The 19,580-nt window shown below is 35.6% G+C and overlaps 1 protein-coding gene and 1 long non-coding RNA gene across 2 annotated transcripts; one reads left to right on the top strand and one right to left on the bottom strand.

Moving 5' to 3' along the window:
* The first annotated feature begins 14,373 nt into the window (after window positions 1-14,373).
* On the top strand, window positions 14,374-16,289 carry LOC144997278 (uncharacterized). Its single transcript, XR_013659759.1, has 3 exons — window positions 14,374-14,993; window positions 15,119-15,207; window positions 15,671-16,289. It is a non-coding gene; the product is annotated as an uncharacterized LOC144997278 (long non-coding RNA).
* Window positions 16,290-17,803: 1,514 nt separating this feature from the next.
* On the bottom strand, window positions 17,804-19,090 carry LOC144997582 (serine/arginine repetitive matrix protein). The gene is made up of 2 exons (XM_078957477.1): window positions 18,321-19,090; window positions 17,804-18,243 (listed from the first exon to the last, which is right to left on the bottom strand). The coding sequence occupies exons 1-2, from the start codon at window positions 18,768-18,770 to the stop codon at window positions 18,004-18,006; spliced, it is 690 nt and encodes a 229-aa protein (XP_078813603.1). The 5' UTR covers window positions 18,771-19,090; the 3' UTR covers window positions 17,804-18,003.
* Window positions 19,091-19,580: the final 490 nt, after the last annotated feature.

Genomic DNA, 19,580 nt, shown 5'->3' with positions numbered 1-19,580 from the left:
TATTCATATGTGCATCACAACTGATTTCTACTCAAAACAACATTCATGAGTCATGTGGGTGATAAAACAAGAGAGTAGTATTCTATATTGAATATTAAAAATAAATAAATAAATAAATACCTTGCCATGTTGATTTTTGGTGACTCGTAATTTCTGTGTTATAGAACCACTGGCCTTTCCAGGAAGAGTATTACTGCTAGCAGGCTCTAAATGCAGCTGTAGGAACTGTGTATGTGTGTCTGGTTTGTAAATGAGACAATAAGTTAGAAAATAAAATTTCAATTTGGGACCTTAGCTGAATTTTGCAATTTTGGTCCCAAAAGCCATTCTACTTAGACAAAGGAACAAAAACGTTATAAAAAGTCTCAAATAAGGACAAAATTTGCAAGAAACCAAAACAGATGTATATATATATATATATATATATATATATATATATATATATATATATATATATATATATATATATATTATAGATATAGGGAGGGAGGGAGCAGATATAGTTTTTACCTTGGGGCACTGCTGCATGGAAGATGAAATCTGTATAGACCTGGGAAGACGTTTTGTGAATTTTGCTTTAATTTAAGTTATTTGTGGACTTCCAGGTTAGTTAGACAGGTTGAACATTAGGCTCAATGCACCACCCTCAAATGCAACAATTGGTGGATATGTTTGCCCATTCTCCTCTTCTTCTATTCAATGTTCATGCATCAAAATAAAATCTTATACCCTTTTACCTTTTTCCCTTCCCGTTGGCTTAAAATTGATGGGTATTGTGAAATTTGTTTTTTGGAATGTAAGGGTAAAATGAACAAGATCGAGTCATGTAAACTTAATTTATTTTTTCCTAGCAGTTCCCCAAGTGGTAAGCATCATTTACTCGGATCGAAAAAATAATAAAATAATAATAATATACTTACTAGGTGGTGGCGGTGGTGTAGGATTTGGACCGAATCCATCTAATAGATCCATCATAGGGGAAGCACCAGGTGTAGGTATAGGTGATGAAAGAGTATCCAAAGCACTAAAAGGTGAAGGTGAGGGTTTATTATTATTATTATTATTATTATTATTATTATTATTATTATTATTATTATTATTATTATTATTATTATTATTATTGTTATTATTATTATTATTATTATTATTAAATTGAGTCAAGGATAAGAGATTAGATGTACATGACCTTTTTTGAGTAGCAGGAGCAGGAGCAGGTGGTGACCCGCTTGACAATACATCCAGCAGAATATTTGTACCACTTTTATGCCCATGCATTGTATTTCTACCTCCTAAAATCAAATACACACAAGTACATCAATATTAATATCTAATCTCTATTATGCACTCTATATTTTATTGTACATTTAGTAAATTCATGTTTTCCCCGTGCTCTGATTATTATAACATCAAAGTTTAACTTTTTATAATAAAAAAAAGTAATAAGATTTAACCTGATTAATCATCTAAAACAAACAATAATAACCTTCAATAATTCATAAAACAGTAACATACCAGTTTTCTTCAGTTCATTTGCAATTGTTGGAAGTCTTTAAGTCTCGATAGATTACTGGTCATTCAGCATTGTGAAGGAAGGCTAAGCCTTTTGCTGCTCCAAAAGCAATCATCAATCTTGTTGGCCATGATAATGGCGCACTTGTTTATGAGGATTTCAAAAATAAGTTAACACTACAAAAAATATGGTGTTGTTTAACAAGTTTTTTAGTCATTTAGAATGTTAGGAAGGCTAAAATAGTCATTTATAAATTTTTAATGTCTTTACTCTTTGGTAATCTTATTTGTATTAACAGAAATATATAAGCACGTTTCCCACATACTAAGCTATCAACAACCATATGTCCTTAGAAATATTTACAATAATGAAACAATGCTAGATCAGTATTAGCTTTGACATATTTGTGATCAAAGTACAAACATGACAAAATGATGAAGCACAATTGAACTGTTAAAAGGGAAAGAAAGACAGAACAAGTCAGATATAATAAACAATTTTGACCTAGATGCTAAAACATAATGAAGGGATTGTCACCCTTCCTCTCCCTCTTGCAATTACCACTAAATCACTAATAATTCTAATACAGTTACCAAGAAAGGCTTTTTATGATCATTGTTGGTATTTAAGTTGGTATTACAACTATCATGGCTGAAGATGTCATATACTATTTGTTATGTAGAGTATTGAAGTTAGGAAAAAGGGGGGGGGGGTTGAGATGTTTGATATAAAGAAAAAAAAGATATATATATGGTACGAAGCTGCATACTTCGAAAGAGGTGATTTTCAAGGCTTCCTCGAAACATGAACTCATAAACAAGCAATATGTGGTCATCTTCACAGCAATACCCAATCAATTTCACCAAATTGGGATGTCTGAGCTGAACAAGGAAATTAACTTCAGTCTACAACACAAAACACCATTACAGATATGGATTAATGGTATAAGGAAGATAAAACAAAACAAAGAATTAGTTGCTGCATTGACAGAGAACTAGAGGAGCTTACAAGCCATTATTTGTGGCCTTGAAGACCCTCCTTGTTGAGAACCTTAACAGCAACAGGAAGAGAATTGAGACCAACCCGAACATTCTCATCAATATAGCCCTTGTAAACAGTCCCAAAAGAAACAACTCTTAAGTAAAAAAGAAATAGCACCTGTTATAATCTTGATCTTTTTAAACAAGTTGTAATGATAAAATAACATAAATAACGGGAGCCATGGAACCATGAAAACCTTCAATAAACCAAACCCACATAAAAATCCCTATCAGAAAATGTAAAATTTTACAAAAAACGTAAATATTTCAATAACCTCCAAAATTGTATTCCTTCAAAACTATATAGGTTAAAATTGCATTTAGCTGCCATAGAATGTGTTGAATCAAGAATAACATACATTCATAAACATAACCATATGAAGGAGGTGGTAGAGGACGGACAAGCTAGGGCAGATAAGAGTGGAGCAGGGCGGTGAAGCAGTAGTGTAGGCCACGAACCACAAATGAGGCAATATTCTGTCTCCCAAAATTCTGAATTGATAAACTGTGGGATAGACAACGAGATTTTTTGATTTTTGGGAATGAATCAGAGCAGGTATCCTTAGAGGATTTGAGTTTAGGTGACCGACGTTTGTCTCGAGGAAGGGAGAAAAATCGGTAAGTGCCAAAGGGATATAGGAACGAGAAAGAATGGGAAATCTAGATATCACTTTTCCAGTCAGGGTTTTACAGAGGAGAATACAAGAAGAATCAAAATCGAAATCAGAGGCATGAATAAAGGAGAAAGAAGAGCAATTTTTACAATATAGAGGAGTGCACCTTACCAAATAATCCTTCGATTGACTGCAATTTGGAGTCAAATCGATATCGATTCAGCTAGATAATACCAATTTCAATTTCAATTTCATCTACTCCAAGTCTTTGTGGCCTAGAAAACACGGTGTGTGGCTGATGATGGACAACCTGCGAGCTACTGGTTTGTACCCAACGCTTTACCAGCAATACCTTCTCCCGATACGAGCTGCTGGGTTGAGGTCGCCTCAAAGAACCCTAAAATCTCTGGATCGAACACATACGAAGCGGATTCAATCACATAAATGGGCCCGGATCTTCCTTCAAGAGGGTTCAAATCTATTTCCTCTGGGGAAACGATTGGATCAAATCTGTTTCCTTTGGGGAAACGACTGGAAACCATATACGGATTAGGGTTTACAGAGAAAATGAGAAGGAGAGATTGAAGGTTTTCGGCTGGTGGCGTGCTTTCCTTGATCGACGTCGACGACCGGGAATGGCAAGTAACGATGGTCGAAGTGTGAGGGAAGAAGTAGGTGGCAGTCAATGTCGGCAGGGGGAAGGAAGGAACGTCGATAATTAGGGCAAGAGGGAAAGGAACAAAAAGGAAGGCGGGGATTTTAATTTTTTAGGATTTCATTTTTCCCCTCAGCTACTAAAGGATGGAAGGCGCGTTTCCATTAAAATTTATAAAGCGACATCCTCAGACGACACACGTTTTATTATAGGCGCCCTCCGTGTTTTTTTTAGACGCTAATTTAAGGGTACGCAAAATGCGCGCCCTAAATCTTTAAAATTTATAGAGAGATGACATTATTTTTAGATCACACTCGTTTGCGTATCGTGAATCAATGCGTATCATAAATTGCGCGTCGTAAAAGGCTGTTTTTCTAGTAGTGATAAGAGGCTATCTAGAGTTTTTGAGGTTGAGAGGCTGGTAAGGAGGCTAGGGTTTGAGTTAATTATATGGATTAAACCTTAAAAATTAGGGTTTGGAATCTGCTTGCGTACACTGCGTGTACTGATAGTTTATTTTCTTTACTTCTTTTTATAGTTTATATTAGTTTATTTCACCCATAATTTTGTTATTTTCCATGCATATTTTCCTTTTTGTTATTTTATGACCATTTCGGGTACTTTCTAGTTTCGTGAGGTTTATTGCAGATTTCATGGAGATTAGTGGAGCGGGAGTGTTCAGGACGTTTGGAAGGCGATTAGAATAAGAGAAAGTCGAGAATTATAGCCTTGGTGATAATGGAGTTGATGCATGGAGTGGGCTGAATGATTATTTGAAGGCTTGGAGAAAATGAACTTTAAAATTGCAAGATGCGGAAAAATATTCGAGCGTGTGGAGGTCATTAATCGGGTGAGTTCACGAGCTTTAGAGGATTTGGAGAAGATAAATTGGGCTTAAAATGAAGTGAACTTAAAGAAAAATGTGCTAGAAGCTGTTTGGACTCGAATTAGGGCAAGCGGGCTAAGTTGTGGAGGCCTAAACTCTCAAGAACTCATGATTTGATACCACCTGTGAAACCCACCCATGCAGGGCTGCGCGGCTGCGCACGACTCAACAGGGGCAGTTTCAGAATTTCATTTAGAGGGCTATATGGGGAAGGTTGGTGTGCATCTTTTGCACACTCTTGCATATCCGAAATTTGAACAACTCTCTAAAGATTTTGGAGGTTTTGGAAGACCAATAACCCTCAATAACTTCATCATTTTTTCTCTTGAATCTTGTAGAATGTTTCGTAAAATCTTTTCTAACTTTGTTTCTTTGAGTTTAGCCATGTTTGGCTAAACAAAATTTGGTTGATTAGGGTTAAATTCGATGGATGATTGGTTTCTTTGAAGACTAAATGTTATCTTGTGTTGAATTTTATGGGAATGTTTTCTAGTTAAACATCTTGTTATGTTTGTTTATCTTTGATCATGAGCTTAGATGAATAAATATTTATTTTTTGTCGACTAATTTCTTGGTTAAGTAATGGGCCCTCAAAGTTGTAAGAAACAAATGGTTTATATGTTTGTTTTCCTTTCATTTAGACCATGGGAATGTTTACTCCATAATGATAATGTAAGCATTTGATTATCTTTTGGACTTGGTAACTCTTAGAACCTAAAGCTAATTGATTTTCACAAGATTATATACTTCATTGATTTTGTGACTTTAATTAAGGAAATGTGTTAGAGCTCCTCTAACAATTTTAATATCTAAGAAGAGTTGAGGTAATTTGTACTTATGAATTGCTATAGCCAGATTAAATCAATTTACAAGTGTTGTTTCTTTTAGCCTAATGATAAGTCAACTATGTCATCCATGTGGTGTATCCCAAAATCAACCAATTTCACTTCATTAAATTTAATCAAATCTTTTACTTGTTTACTTGTCATATTTACATTCTAGCTAGTTTTAATTTTGTCAAACAATCAAAAAGATTTAAACCCCCCTCGTTTTACTTTTACTTTTGTTTTATAAGTATGTGAACAAGTGATTTACATAGAGATTTAAATTGAACCAATCTCTGTGGATACGATCCCTTTACCACTATACACTATTTTAGTGTGTAATGTTTAGGGTATTAATTTTATTGGTTTACCTTTTATATTAAAATTTCTTAGGAAACTAAATTAATCTCGAAGGTTTGTATTCGAAGCAACACATCTTGGTTCCTCGCATCGAATACTCGCTATGACCCGACAACCACACTTTAAGGTAAGTGTTACGAACCATCTTTGATATATTTTCTAAGGAAAATAGATGTACTACTTGTGCTAGATAATACAAAAATACACATAAAGTATCATTATTTTATGTAAAAACTATAACTAGTTTATAAATTATTGGTTTACCTTTTATATGTTACAAACACATAAACTTGTTTTTAACTTAAATATTTTCATATGTTATGTTGTTAAAACAACACAACTTTCAAAAATAACATATGCCTTTTTACTACAAAACCCTAAGATTTTTACGTGACATTGTGTGTTATAAAATGCATGTCATAAAACTTTGTAGTATTCTTAAGGATTTGAACTATACATGCATATGTACAAAGTTTATACAAGAATCATACTTAGTTTATAATAGCTAGTTCCTTATACTATACATGCATACCAATTATGCTCAAATTTTATAAACTATATACGATTCATTATGCCTAGAACTTATCCACATTTAAGTTAGGGCTGAGAGCTATTCATATCTTAGTTAAGGGCTTTATAACGAGACACTATTCATTAGATAAAGTCTAAACACTTAGCATACCTACACTACTATAACCGTTAATCTTCAGAAAGAGATACATATGCATAGATCTATACGGGTTTAACGTCCCCACATGTGGTTGCTAGCTACAACCTAGACCGATCAACTGAAGCGAGTAATAAGTGTCTACTATCATTACTACGACATCCAAATAAGCATTATAGCATGGTACATTCGGTCACAACTTGGTTATAGAAATCACTATAAATATTAACTCGAATCTCTCTCTCTCTCTCTCTCTCCCTCTCTCTCTCTCTCTCTCTCCCTTACTACAACTCATAAACTTGATTCTTTCCAAATCGTTTTAAGCATGGATTTACTTATACCAATACATATTTTGGTTTTTCAAAGTTTAGTTAAATATGGTTTTCTTATAAAGAAAATACTTTTTGAACGCTTTTATTAATATCATTACTGTTGTCGGCAGAAAGCCTGTAGCTCTCACCAACTTTATGTTGACCGTCAAAATTACATGTATTATTAGGAAATCAATAACTCAAGTATTCAGTTGACGAATAATCATGGTTTTCAGACAATCTAGCTTACTAGTTTTGTTATGTATGCCTACCTGTTACGACAATTAATGTACTATTATTATGTGTAAGAACCTCGTATTAAACTCAAAAATGGAATACAAATGCTTTTTTGTTTATTGTTGTACTCATGTTATATATTCAGTTTACATGTGATCCATGCACTTAGTCGCACAACCCGACATGTTCCACCGCCTCGACCGACGATGTGACAGATTGGTATCAGAGCTAGATTGACTATAAAGAAATCGTATCCTTGAAAGAGGAAATACAAATATAGCAACAAGCTAATAAAAGTATTATTATTAATTACACTACTTCTTGGCTACTTATGGTACGGGGAATCTGGTTTGAAGGGCCACATAGGGTTGTTGGATTCAGAATAACTTAATTACTAAACTAATCCTGCCCTCCGATGTTTAATGTTTGTCCTTCGTATGTATATAGTAGTCTTGGAGTACAAAACAAATTTTAATAATACTAAAAACATCACAAACGATAATATATAAGAGTTATATATATACTCTGACCCGCATGAGAACATTTAATAAAATTTTAAACACCCCTACAACTAAACCTACCCACACAACCTTTAGGTCAAATGCCTCAACTAAGGTTAGTACCATACATAAGCTATACCACAAATAAACCTTGAATGCACACCTATGTTATTTATGGTCAGGCCGGTGCACAACCAACCTTGAGCAAGGAATTTGACAGAGTACAATGGTTGAAGGTTCTAGAGATTGAATAATGTTCTCAAGATTCACTGCAGATACCTAGTACCTTAGAAACCTTATATCAACACCAAAAAAACATATACATTTTAAATCATAAAAATAATTAAAAATATGGGATAATGTTCAGATTTTCTTAGTTCACCGAAATCCGAAGAATCGATAGCTTTGCTACTTTCATAGCAGGGAAACCTATATGTTCCCAGGCAATCATTCAATAGTCTCCAAACCTCTTTCTTCCAAAAATGACAATGATTTCAATTCTCTCTATTATTTGAAATTGAAAGGATTTCAATTCCCTTTCTATCATTTGGAAGTCTAGAGGATTTCTGAATTATTCACCTTTCCCCTGTCGTTTGGAAATCGATAGGATTTCATGAGTCAATCTCACTCTATAATTTGGAAATCCTTGGGATTCTAGGAACCAATTACACTAATACTCTATCATACGATACAACTCCTACATACTTGTTTATGATTAAGTAGTATAAACAACTTAAGTGTGTCTTTTCTAAATGTTTAGGATAAAGGCCCCTCGAAGGAATCTGCGAGTTCACCCACCACTATCATTTCAAATGGACTCAACACTAGTGAAAACTTTGGTTCCATAAGGAATTACTACAACCTTAGTTACGTATGAGGGAGCCCGGAATGAATCTTCCATGAATAGTGAAAATGATGGCTGTATTCTGATCTTGAACAAAAACAACCCCATATCCTATTCACACATAGATTTCTTAGCCTACAAAACCTAATCCTTCTTTAGCACAAAAGGAGCTATCTATCTCTTTAGATAGAGTTGATGGTGGCAGTGTTATGCATTAGTTCTTATATTAATGACTGTCGAGCTAAGTATGTTAATTGTACACTAATGGATTCCACCTTGACTTGGTGGAATAACCATAACAAGTATATAGGCATCGATGCGGCCTGTGCCATTACTTGGGAAGGCCTAAAACAGATGTTGATCGAGGAGCATTGTCCTCGATAATAAATTCAGGCCCTAGGGTAAGAATTTTGGAACCTTACTATGAAAGAGTTGGAGGTGATTGCTTACACCTCCCAATTTAACTACCTCGACAACCTATACCCCAGTAGAGTAAACTCGGAATACAAAAAGATTGAAAGGTATATTTGGGGGTTAACTCCCCCAGTTCAAGGTTTGGTTGTTGCATCCACATCCACTACCTTTGATAGTGCTAAATAATTGGATTATCATTTGACTGAAGAATATCTCTGTCAGGGCACCAAGACCCAACAGATGGAATAGAACTGGATGGAGGGTACAAATGGAAGTACCATGAGGTGTCCAAAGGGAACTTCAAATTCCTCAACCCCAAATCCGAACATATGACTATCTACGATGCAAACACAAACACTCCCACTCCGTCAAAGTCCTACTCTGGGACTTTACCCTATTGTACCAAGTGTAATTTTCACCATGTCGGAAATTACATGGTCTACAACAACTGTAACTTAAGATGTCACACCTCTAAATTCTACAGAAAGACCCCAAACACTACAACCTCAACCATTGTTGCAGGAAAAATGCATAATTGCTTCAAATGCAACCAACGGGGACACTTCAAGAAGGATTTTCCTAAGCTGAAGAATCAGGGTGGCAAAGGAAGAACATAGTGATTAATGCAGGAGATGCTCACTAGGACCCAACTGTGGTTACTGGTACATTTTATATCAACAATATTTATGCTTCTGTATGATTTGATACTGATAACGATATAAGCTTTATTGACCACATTTTTAGAAACACGATAAAACATAAATTATGCAAACTTAATAAAACTTACACAATAGAAATGGCAATCAGCCAAATAGAAAGCACTTTAGAAATACTCACTAATTTCCTTCTCACCCTAAATAACCATGTCTTTCATGTCTACCTAATACCAATGACCATTGAAACCTCGATGTGATCATCAAAATGGATTGGACATCACCTCATCGACTGAAGGTTCAATGATAGGAAAAATCCATTTAACTACCTCTACCAAAAAATGAAGCCCTCATGATACAAAGATAAATCATGAAAGAATCCAAGAATCATCTCTTTCATGGAGGCGAGAAAGTTTTTGAAGAAAAGATGTTTTGCTTTATTGGACCATGTGGTGGATATGCAAGGCAAGGTTAAGGAATCAAAGATATTCTACGAGTGTGCGACTACTTGGGCGTATCTCCAGTGGATCCTCTTGGAGTACCTCCAGTCAGACAGGTCGAATTTTGAATCCACATAATCCTGGGTGCAGAACTAGTGGCATGATCTTTTTATCGTCTGGCTCCATCAAATATGCAAGAACCCTCCATTCGGCTTCATGAACTTCATGAAAAGGGATTTATATAGCCAAGATTCTCTCCATGTGGAGCCCTAATATTGTTTGTAAAAAAATCATTTAGGATACGCATCGACTATTGAGAGTTAAACAACATCACCATTAAAAACCGGTATCCACTCCCAAGGATCTATGACCTATTTGACCAACTACAAGGATCCTGGTACTACTCGAAGATCAATCTAAGATCTGATTACCATTAACTTAGAGTTCAAGAAGCAGATATTCCAAAGACGACATTCCAGACTCGATATGGTCACTACGAGTTTTTGGTTATGCCATTTGGACTGACCAACACACCAACTGTATTCATGGACCTTATGAATCAGGTGTGTAGACCCTACTTGGATAAATTCATGATCGTCTTCATGGACGACATATTGATACATTCACGAACCAAGGAAAAACATGGCTGACACTTGCGTTTAAATTGTTAAGAAAAGAGATTTTTTTTTTGCAAAAGTTCTCTAAATGTGAATTATGGATTAATGAAGTGAATTTCCTTATCCAAGTGGTCAGCATTTTAGGGATTCATGTCAATCCTGCAAAGATCAAAGTAGTTAAGGATTGGAAAACACCAATGACACCAACTGAAGTATGCTAATTCATAGGGTTGGTGGGCTACTATCGGAGATTCATCAAGAACTTCTTCGAGATAGCCAAAACTCTCAACGCCCTAACCTTGAATGACAAAACATTTGATTAGGAAGACAGACAAGATTATGACTTCCAAAAATTGAAAAAATACTATTATGCAGTGCACCAAGTTTGTCTCATCTAGAGGAAACATTAAGACTTTGTAATATTCTACGAAACCTCTCACCAAGGGTTAGGATGCCTATTTAAGAAACAAAATAAAATCATTGCATACACATCCAGACAACCTAAGCCAAATAGGACAGATATAACACCCGATTTAAGGCACTTTTCAGTTTAGAACCTTGGTTTGCTAATGTTTTGCATAATTGGTCCCTAGGGGGTAGATTTCCAGCTTCAGGAAAGTTTAAGTACGATGTACATACTCCTTGTACGTTAGGTGTACTGGTGCAATTCTGATTGTGGGTCTTAACCATATACGCAACGCATATATGGAGTACGCATGGTGTACGTGGGCATGAGTGAAACCCTAATTTTTAGGGTTTGCACCATATTTAAACCTTATGATATCCTCATTTGGTCATGTTTATCCAACCTCCACCTTCCTTGGTCCAGAAATCGAAACCCTAGTGTGTTTTTGTGAGTTTTGAGCCTTAAAGGGTGTTTATTGGTGGTTTGTGAAGATTTGGGGTTTAAGATATGGCACCAAAGGGTGTATTGAGCTTTAAGATTTGGGGTTAGCTCATCATTTGCAAGATTTTTGAGGTAAAAATCTCACATCTTGATTATCCATGATGCTAGATCTAGTTATGTTGTTATTTTATGCATCTTGAGTCATTGGAGTTATTGATGAGCTTCTTGACTCACTCCAACAATATTGGTGCCATATCTTGACTTCTTTTTGCCCCATTATTCATAAAAGTGCAAGATTTATGGTGTATCTTGAACCATGCATGTCTTAAGAGCTTTGTTAAGCTCTTTTTGAGCTCTTGAGCCCCATTAAGCCATGCATATGTGTAAAGTTTCCAACTTTACGTGATAAGTGGTCTTATAGAATCATATATGAGAGTTTGGCTTGAAGTCTCAATGGATTAAGTGCTTAATGAAGTGGGGTGACCAACTGAGGAGTACGTTGGGGGTACCCAATTGGTACGCTGCATGTACTAGCCCCAGAGGGTGTATGCTAGGCGACAAGCTGAGTACGACCCATGTACTCAATAGGTGGGCTTTGATTTTGGGCCCATGTTTGGACCTTAGGAGATTAGGGTCTTGTTGGACCATCAGGTTTCTATTTTTGGGTTGATGCTTTTATAATGGGTTGTTTTGGATTAAGGCCCACGAAGGGATTTGGGCTCAATTTGGAAGATTGGGCCATTGGGCTTTGGGTGACCGTTTCAGAATTGGGCCTTTTTGTGTAGTTGGTTTAGGTCTTGGCCTTGGGACAAGTTAGGTAAAGGGTAAAATGGTCATTTACCCTAGTTTAGATTGATGGTTATGGATTGGGATCCAATTAGTAATCAGATGTTATTGGTATTGATAACACGGAATTATTGGACCAGCAACTAGAGATTTATCTGAGTGTTCAACAGTTGGTGGTGAGTTTTTCTCACCATATCCATGGGTCAAAGGCGCCATGTCGACCTATTTGTTGTTATGTAAAATGCTTGTTGTCTTTGTGATAATTGTATAAATGACCATGGGGGTAGCCCATGACACTTGTATGTAAGACCAGGAGTTGGCCCTCAACATTGCAAGGTAAGACCATGGTGGTAGCTCAGGGAACTCATATGTAAGACGGGAGTTGGCCCTCAACATTGCGAAAAAATACCATAGGGGTAGCCGATAGAACTTGTATGTTTTGTGTTGGCATTACGAGAAAAGACCATAGGGGTAGCCCATGGTACCTGTATCTTTTATGTACATGGTATTTTGGGGAACTCACTATGCTTTGTGCTTTCGGTTTTTATGGTTATCGTTTCAGGTACTTCTGGTTCGAAAGGGAACGACACCGCTTGATCGTAACGCATCTACCCATGTTCTGTATTATGATGATGTTGAGATATTACTTTGATAACTGTTTTCTTATAAAGTACTTTTGAATATCTAGAAAAAGGATAATGAATGTTTGAGTTAAAGATAATTAATGTTTTGGTCGAATTAAAAACAAAATTTTTACCTCATAATTTTGGGATGTTACACGTTGATATCAGAGCCTTGTTTTGAGGGATTCAGGCACACTCTCAGACATGTATGAACTCAAACTGAGGAATTGATAATCTTCTGAAAGAAAATGTGTTAGGACATGATTTATGGTTTATACTTTACTTTAGATAGCTCTTAGAGTTCTCGGTCTAGGACCGAAAACACCATGATTTCGGTGGTGTGGTTTATAATTTACTTTAGATAACTCTGACGGGAATTGAACTCCATGCTCATGCATGAACCCAAACCGGAATTGAAGAGACTCGAACTCCTCGAGTGTCGGAGCAATTCCAGATCTAACAAAGGCCATCAAGAACCGGAGAGGAAAAATGTGGGAGAAAGGAGAAGCGATAAAAGAGGATGATGTAACGACCCGAAAATCATTCCGTTAACAATGTTAGTTTCCGTTACATGAATATTTATTTCGTATAGCCACTACAATTCAAGGTTATAATACGAAATAAATTAAATAAAAAGGTTTGTCAAGTAGTATTTAAAAGAGTTGGTTTAAAATTAAAATGTGTAGAAAAAATAATTAATTGGTGAAAATATTTAAGAAAAAAATATAGTTCACTTAAAATTTATAAAAGTCGAAGGAGTAGAATGTAATTTTAGAAAACATGAAGTTTTAGAATAAAATAAGAATGGGGTAATTATGGTTTATTTGAGTTAGCTAGGTCATCTTTAATGGTAGTTTAATGGGGAGTTGAATCCCATTAAACTCAAAATACCCATTGTGAGTTAATGATATGACACTCAATATAGGGAGTTCAATCCCGATTTAACTCCACACTCTCTCTCCTCACACACACATATATAAATGATTAGACAATCCATTAAATTGTAGAGTAAATTACATGATTGGTCCCTATGGTTTGGGGTAATTTGCGCGTTTGGTCCCTAACTTATTTTTTTAACTCGGAAGGTCCTTACTGTTTGTTTTTGTTACACGTTTGGTCTCTGTCTTACCCAAAACGACTATTATTTAAATGGGAAAAAATGATGGGGTAAGTAAGGTAAGGTGAGAGGGGTGGGTTGGGGGTGTGTTTATTTAAATAGATTAAAAAATCAAATGCAAAATAATCTTTTTATGTATGAAAGGGACCAAGTGCGTAACAAAAACAAACAATAAGAACCTTCCGAGTTAAAAAAATAAAATAGGGACCAAATGCGAAAATTACTCTAAACCATAGGGACCATTCATGTAATTTACTCTAAATTGTATTCAATTAAATTGTATTCAATTTAATGGAATGTAGAGTTTAATAGATAAAATTGTATTGAGAGTCTAATTTACATTTGTCAATCTATTGAACTTATTTATTGCTTATCTAGATAAGGGAGCATTGATGTAACTTGCCAATTATAATTAAATCATACGTTTGATCAGTCATTGAATTTCGACGATATCTTCCCATTGCCGGCGGTTACGTCCAACCATTTTACTTACAATAAAAAATGCTAAAAGTATTTTTAATTGGAACGCTTAAGGTAACCAGAGGATGTCGTGGGGGAGATTGAAAGAGTAGCAACGAAGGAGAAGGAGGCGCTGTGTTTTTCCGACGTGGCTAAAACTCCGACGAAGAGCTGAATTCCTCCGGTGACTGCTTGTAACTTCTGACCACAATCATCTTTCTAGTAATTTGTTCTTATGGATCGATCAGGAGAAACAGTGGGAACGGGAGGAGCTGTAAAGGGGAGGGGTTATCGGTTGAGGAGTAATTTTTCCGGTGAAATCCCGGTAAGGTTAGGATTCCGACTAACTCAAGAATGATAATTATATGGTGCTCGGCTTGCTTTCTGATTCCCAACAAAATAAGATTTGGGTGAACCTCGATTGTTTGTGAGGTACGATGAAGCTCTAATGTACAATGTGATAACGTGATCATAGGAGGGTCGATACGTTTTCTTGGAGCATCAAGCAGATGTGTTTGTTATGGTTTCTGGTAGAGATCTCAACCTTGAGTATTGTGTATTGCGGTTCCCATTAATTAGGGTCTAAATGGTAATTTTTAATCCTAGTATGGATACATATAATTTTATCCATTGACTAACACTTGAATATAAATGTGAGGTTAGTAAAAATGTTATTAGACGAGATATTTATTTTTTATATAATTGGTCCTATAGGATGGTTTTGATGCACAAGGGTATCTAGGATCGTACATCTTTTTCATGCGCGAATATTATACAACGTGAACTGCTCGATCGATATCGAGGTGAGTTAACTTTGTGGTTTTAAAAGTACATTGTTAGGAGTATCTCATATCTTAGATGGATTGGGATGAACCTAGTTATATAGGATGCATGTGCCCCGTTTGATGATTGATTTGTTATGCCATTATTGTTGAATTTTTTTATGTGTAATGATATCTAGGGTGTTGCATGCTAGACTCTTCTTTGTTTGATGCGAGATGTGGGCTAGGGTCATGCTAGAATTAGAAATGCTTGCAATAATTGTTTCAAAGTATGTTGTTTGCATCTTGTGTATGGTTATGCCTTAGAATCGGTTGATGTATGCATGTTATGTGTTAGTTGCAATTGTGTGCTGTTATATTGTTTAATGAATTGGTAGTCATATGCTTTGGTACGGTGATAATATGATGAATATTAATTACATGCTTATGGCACGTTAAAGTTGTATGAGTAACATGGATATTTTGGTGTATGCTTGTTTTGCAGGGTATAATGGTGTTATTGGTATAACCTCGCAAGTTTAATCGGTTGAAAGAACTTAAGTCATAATAGTGATTAGTTACACGGTCTTTCTAGACGGTCGTGTGACACCTGGTTCGTGTGCACCTTGGTGTACGAGAACTGGATTGGTGTTGGCTTTATGGTGTGGCCAGATCAAACATCATGTGAGAATCGGAAGGTGTATCGGTAGAGTTGACACCGTTTGTACCGATCTTGAACGACACCGTGAAGTACTTGTACTTTGCACGTCGGAGTAGCGAAAGTGGAAGTCTTGGGGTTGATGAATTCATGTGGAAGTCATGAGCCCCTTAGAGCACTAAACTGGCTAAGCACACAAGTAGTGAATGAAGTTAAGTTGTTGGGTAGATTGTCACTAAGAAAAATCTAAACTAGATAATCGGTTGAAAGGTGAATATATAAAATAACTGGTTGAGTTGAACTTGCATATGCTAATCGGTTGATAGCAATTACAAATAATAAACGGTAAATTAAATTATATGTAATAATCGGTTGTTTTAAGGTGATAATTATAATCGGTTGAATTGAGCTTTAATATTATTGAAAGAAATTACGTATAATAAATGATGAATTGAATTATATGTAATATTCGGTTGCATTAAGTTGATAACTATATTTGGTTGAACTGAAATTAAAATGATATGGTGAAATGTTGTTTTGTAAACGGTTGAAATGATTTATGATGCAAATGGTTGAAAGTTGGCTGCTATTTTGTATGTTATATGATGTTTTGTTTGACCCATTTCGGATATGTGTGTTCTCTTAACACTATATTATATTGGCTCACTTAGCTTATGCTAACATTTGTTCTTTGCTTGTTGGCTTTTGTGCATTGGGACAGGCAGCTTGACATGATGACTTGGTGAGGATGGGAACCATTAAGTAACTTTATATAGTATCTATAGTTATGATACCATCGGACATGTTGAGCATTCATCATTATGTTTTGTGAACTTTAATTTTGATGGGTTTGTTTTGACATGAAAGTAACATTTGTGATGTTTTTGAAATAATCTTAAAGTCTTCCACAACGTATTCTGTTAAATGAATGTTTTAAAAAATAAAAACAAACTTGGTGAAAAATCGCAATGTTACAGATGAGACGGCGGATTATGGAGAGAGGAAGTGTATAACCATTCCTAAAGATCGAGGGCCCCTATACAAAAAAAAAAAAAGAATAAGAAAAGAAGAAACGAAATGAAGAGACGCTATCTCGTAAGAACGACTCACTTACATCAGAAACACGTCATGAATTGTTCCCACCAAACACGTGCCCAAATCTAAGCTAGAACTACTCAACTACCCTAAGCAAATGCTGAGGTATACTAGCCTAGGGGACTTGTTAACGTATCCCACCATGAATATGTCAAATATAGCGGAACCTTCAGTCTAATAGACGATTTGGGCAAAGAGCAGCGTATGCCTAACACCGAGTCCTCGTTCTCGCGATCCCATATTCATTCCTTGGTGCCCAAGCGCCAATGTCAGTGTCAAGATAAAGTAGTACCAATCACCTCTCAGAGCGACAGGTGTAACGCTCAGAACATTGCTCATGGCAAACCTGCATCAATGGCAAACGACCACTTGAGGAGCACGATCTACCAATCAAAGGCCGTCTATCCATGTCAAACCTGAAACGGTAAAAGATACTGTGGGGATTTGTCCCCCCGACCACATGTATAAAAAGGTCCATTCTCCTCCAAGAGAAGGGATCGAAGGAAAAAACCCTTAAACACTTACCTAACACTTTTTCACCTTCTTTCGAAAGAATGAACCAATTTGATCGTCGGAGCTTCGTTCCGAGATCGTCTTCCGGACGACGACAGACGATGTTGTTTTCTTTGTTGTGATTCTTATGCCCTTCATTTCCATCCCTCAAAGAGACAGAACTAATACATATTACAACAGAATCCTAAATACTTCAATGACTTATGAATACCCTTAAGAAAACACGTAACCCAAATGGATGTGTTTATAAATAAACAAACTAAAATTACTTTTGGAAAAGTGATGAAAATATAACTAATAAATAAATAAAATTCACATTTTTTTTTTGTATGAAGCTATTTATTCTTGTGAAATATTTTATTTGTTGTGTAACCAAAGTACTACCAAATTCCAGACACCAATTATTCAGTTCAATCAAACATTTATAGATCTGGAAAAGGGACAAAATGTACAGCCAATTTGGAAGAATTAGACATAAAATGAATCTAAAGAAAGCTTTGGACATGTTATTTCCGTCATGATCAAGTTGTATTATTAACTCGAAACTTATTCCAATTCCAACGAATTAGCTATCATGAACACTCCTGGCGCACGTTAGAAGCCACAGCTCTAGCCCAATACTTGATATGTGCTTTCATGTCTTCTGATGAACTCTTATCAACCCATCCTCCTGGAATTGCAGGAGCACCACCACCATTTTTGTTCTTTCCACTAATCTTTATGTTTTTGCTTCTGTTTCTCTCGGTCTTCCTCACATCACCAATCTTTTCTTGACCTAATTCGGGTTTGGTTCCCATTTTTTCCTTCATCGCCTGCATGCAAAACCCGATTTTAATTAGACATATAGATTAATCTTGATATTCGATATATTCTTTGCAAAACTATGTACCTTAGATGTTTTTCGAGATGGGTTTGATGTATGTGAAGAGTTCATCGATGCTTGTCTTATCAATCTACCCAAACTAAACTCACTTTCTTGATCTTCTTCATCCTCTTCTTGATCAGTTTCATCTTCAGAAGTTGTCATGGATGATGTTCTACTTAAATGCGGACTTGTGTCAGTGTTTTTCATTATAAAGGATCGTGTTTCCACTGAATTTGGCAAAGATGGTGTTCTGTTTAGATTTCGAGGAGCAATGGGTGGTTGCTTTCTCGAGGAAAAGCTAGAGTTCCTTCTCTCATTCTTAACAATGGATTCTTGATTCGAACATAGAGGAGGAAGAGGAGGGCAAGAACTGGAAGTAAGATCAGAATAACATCGAGAAATGATTCTTGTTTTTGTGTGAAGTAAGTTTCCAAAGAACCAACTATCTTCTAAAAGATCTCCAGGTTCTTCCATTAAACACAGAATCTTGATAAATCTTATGAACGATGAAGATCTTGAATGGATTTGTTACGATGCTACAAAAAGCGGTGAATGAAGATGGTTATGATTGGAGGAGGGATGAAGTGGGATTGACTCATGTGGTTTTTGAGATTGCTGCAATTTAAAAGACATTAAAAAAAACGATTTATTCGATACAAATGAGCATTGAACGTAAAAACAAAATCCATACTCTTTTGGTTTACATGACAATGTGCTTGAATTTAAGGAGGGTGGATTGTAATTAACTGATTGGAGGTTGGGAAGTGAATAAGAAAATGGCTATTGCCAGCGACTACCCATGTGCATGTTCATTGTTTATGGACTACTTCTGCACCACACATCATATTGTATCCATATAAATAATCAACTATCTTATTTTCTCATTTGTCTAACAAGTTATTCTTTTTGATAATTAAATTTGATAAATATGTCATTATAGTTGTTATTTTTCCAAGTTTAATGACTTAATTAGCAAAAAGATAAATTTTTAATGACTTAATTAGCAAAAAGATAAATTCTTATTTTTTTTTAACCGTGTAGTATGCATGGCTTATACTTGAGGAGCGATATAACATACTTGAATCTATGCATGAAAGTCTGTTTAGACACAAATGTTGAAGATTGGAGCGTGCTGACTCTCATCAAAGAAAGATCAAAATACAAACAAGTACGTCATATCATGTTTTACAAAATCTTGATGCCGACAACTGCAAAGAAACAAAGAAACACAAACATATCCATGTTAACGAGAATGCAATTAGATATTGTTTTGTTTTTGATTTA

This window comes from Lactuca saligna, chromosome 5, assembly GCF_052625555.1.
Source record: "Lactuca saligna cultivar CGN05327 chromosome 5, ASM5262555v1, whole genome shotgun sequence".
In the NCBI taxonomy this organism is placed as follows: Eukaryota; Viridiplantae; Streptophyta; class Magnoliopsida; order Asterales; family Asteraceae; genus Lactuca; species Lactuca saligna.
This window is presented reverse-complemented; position numbering and strand designations above follow the sequence as displayed.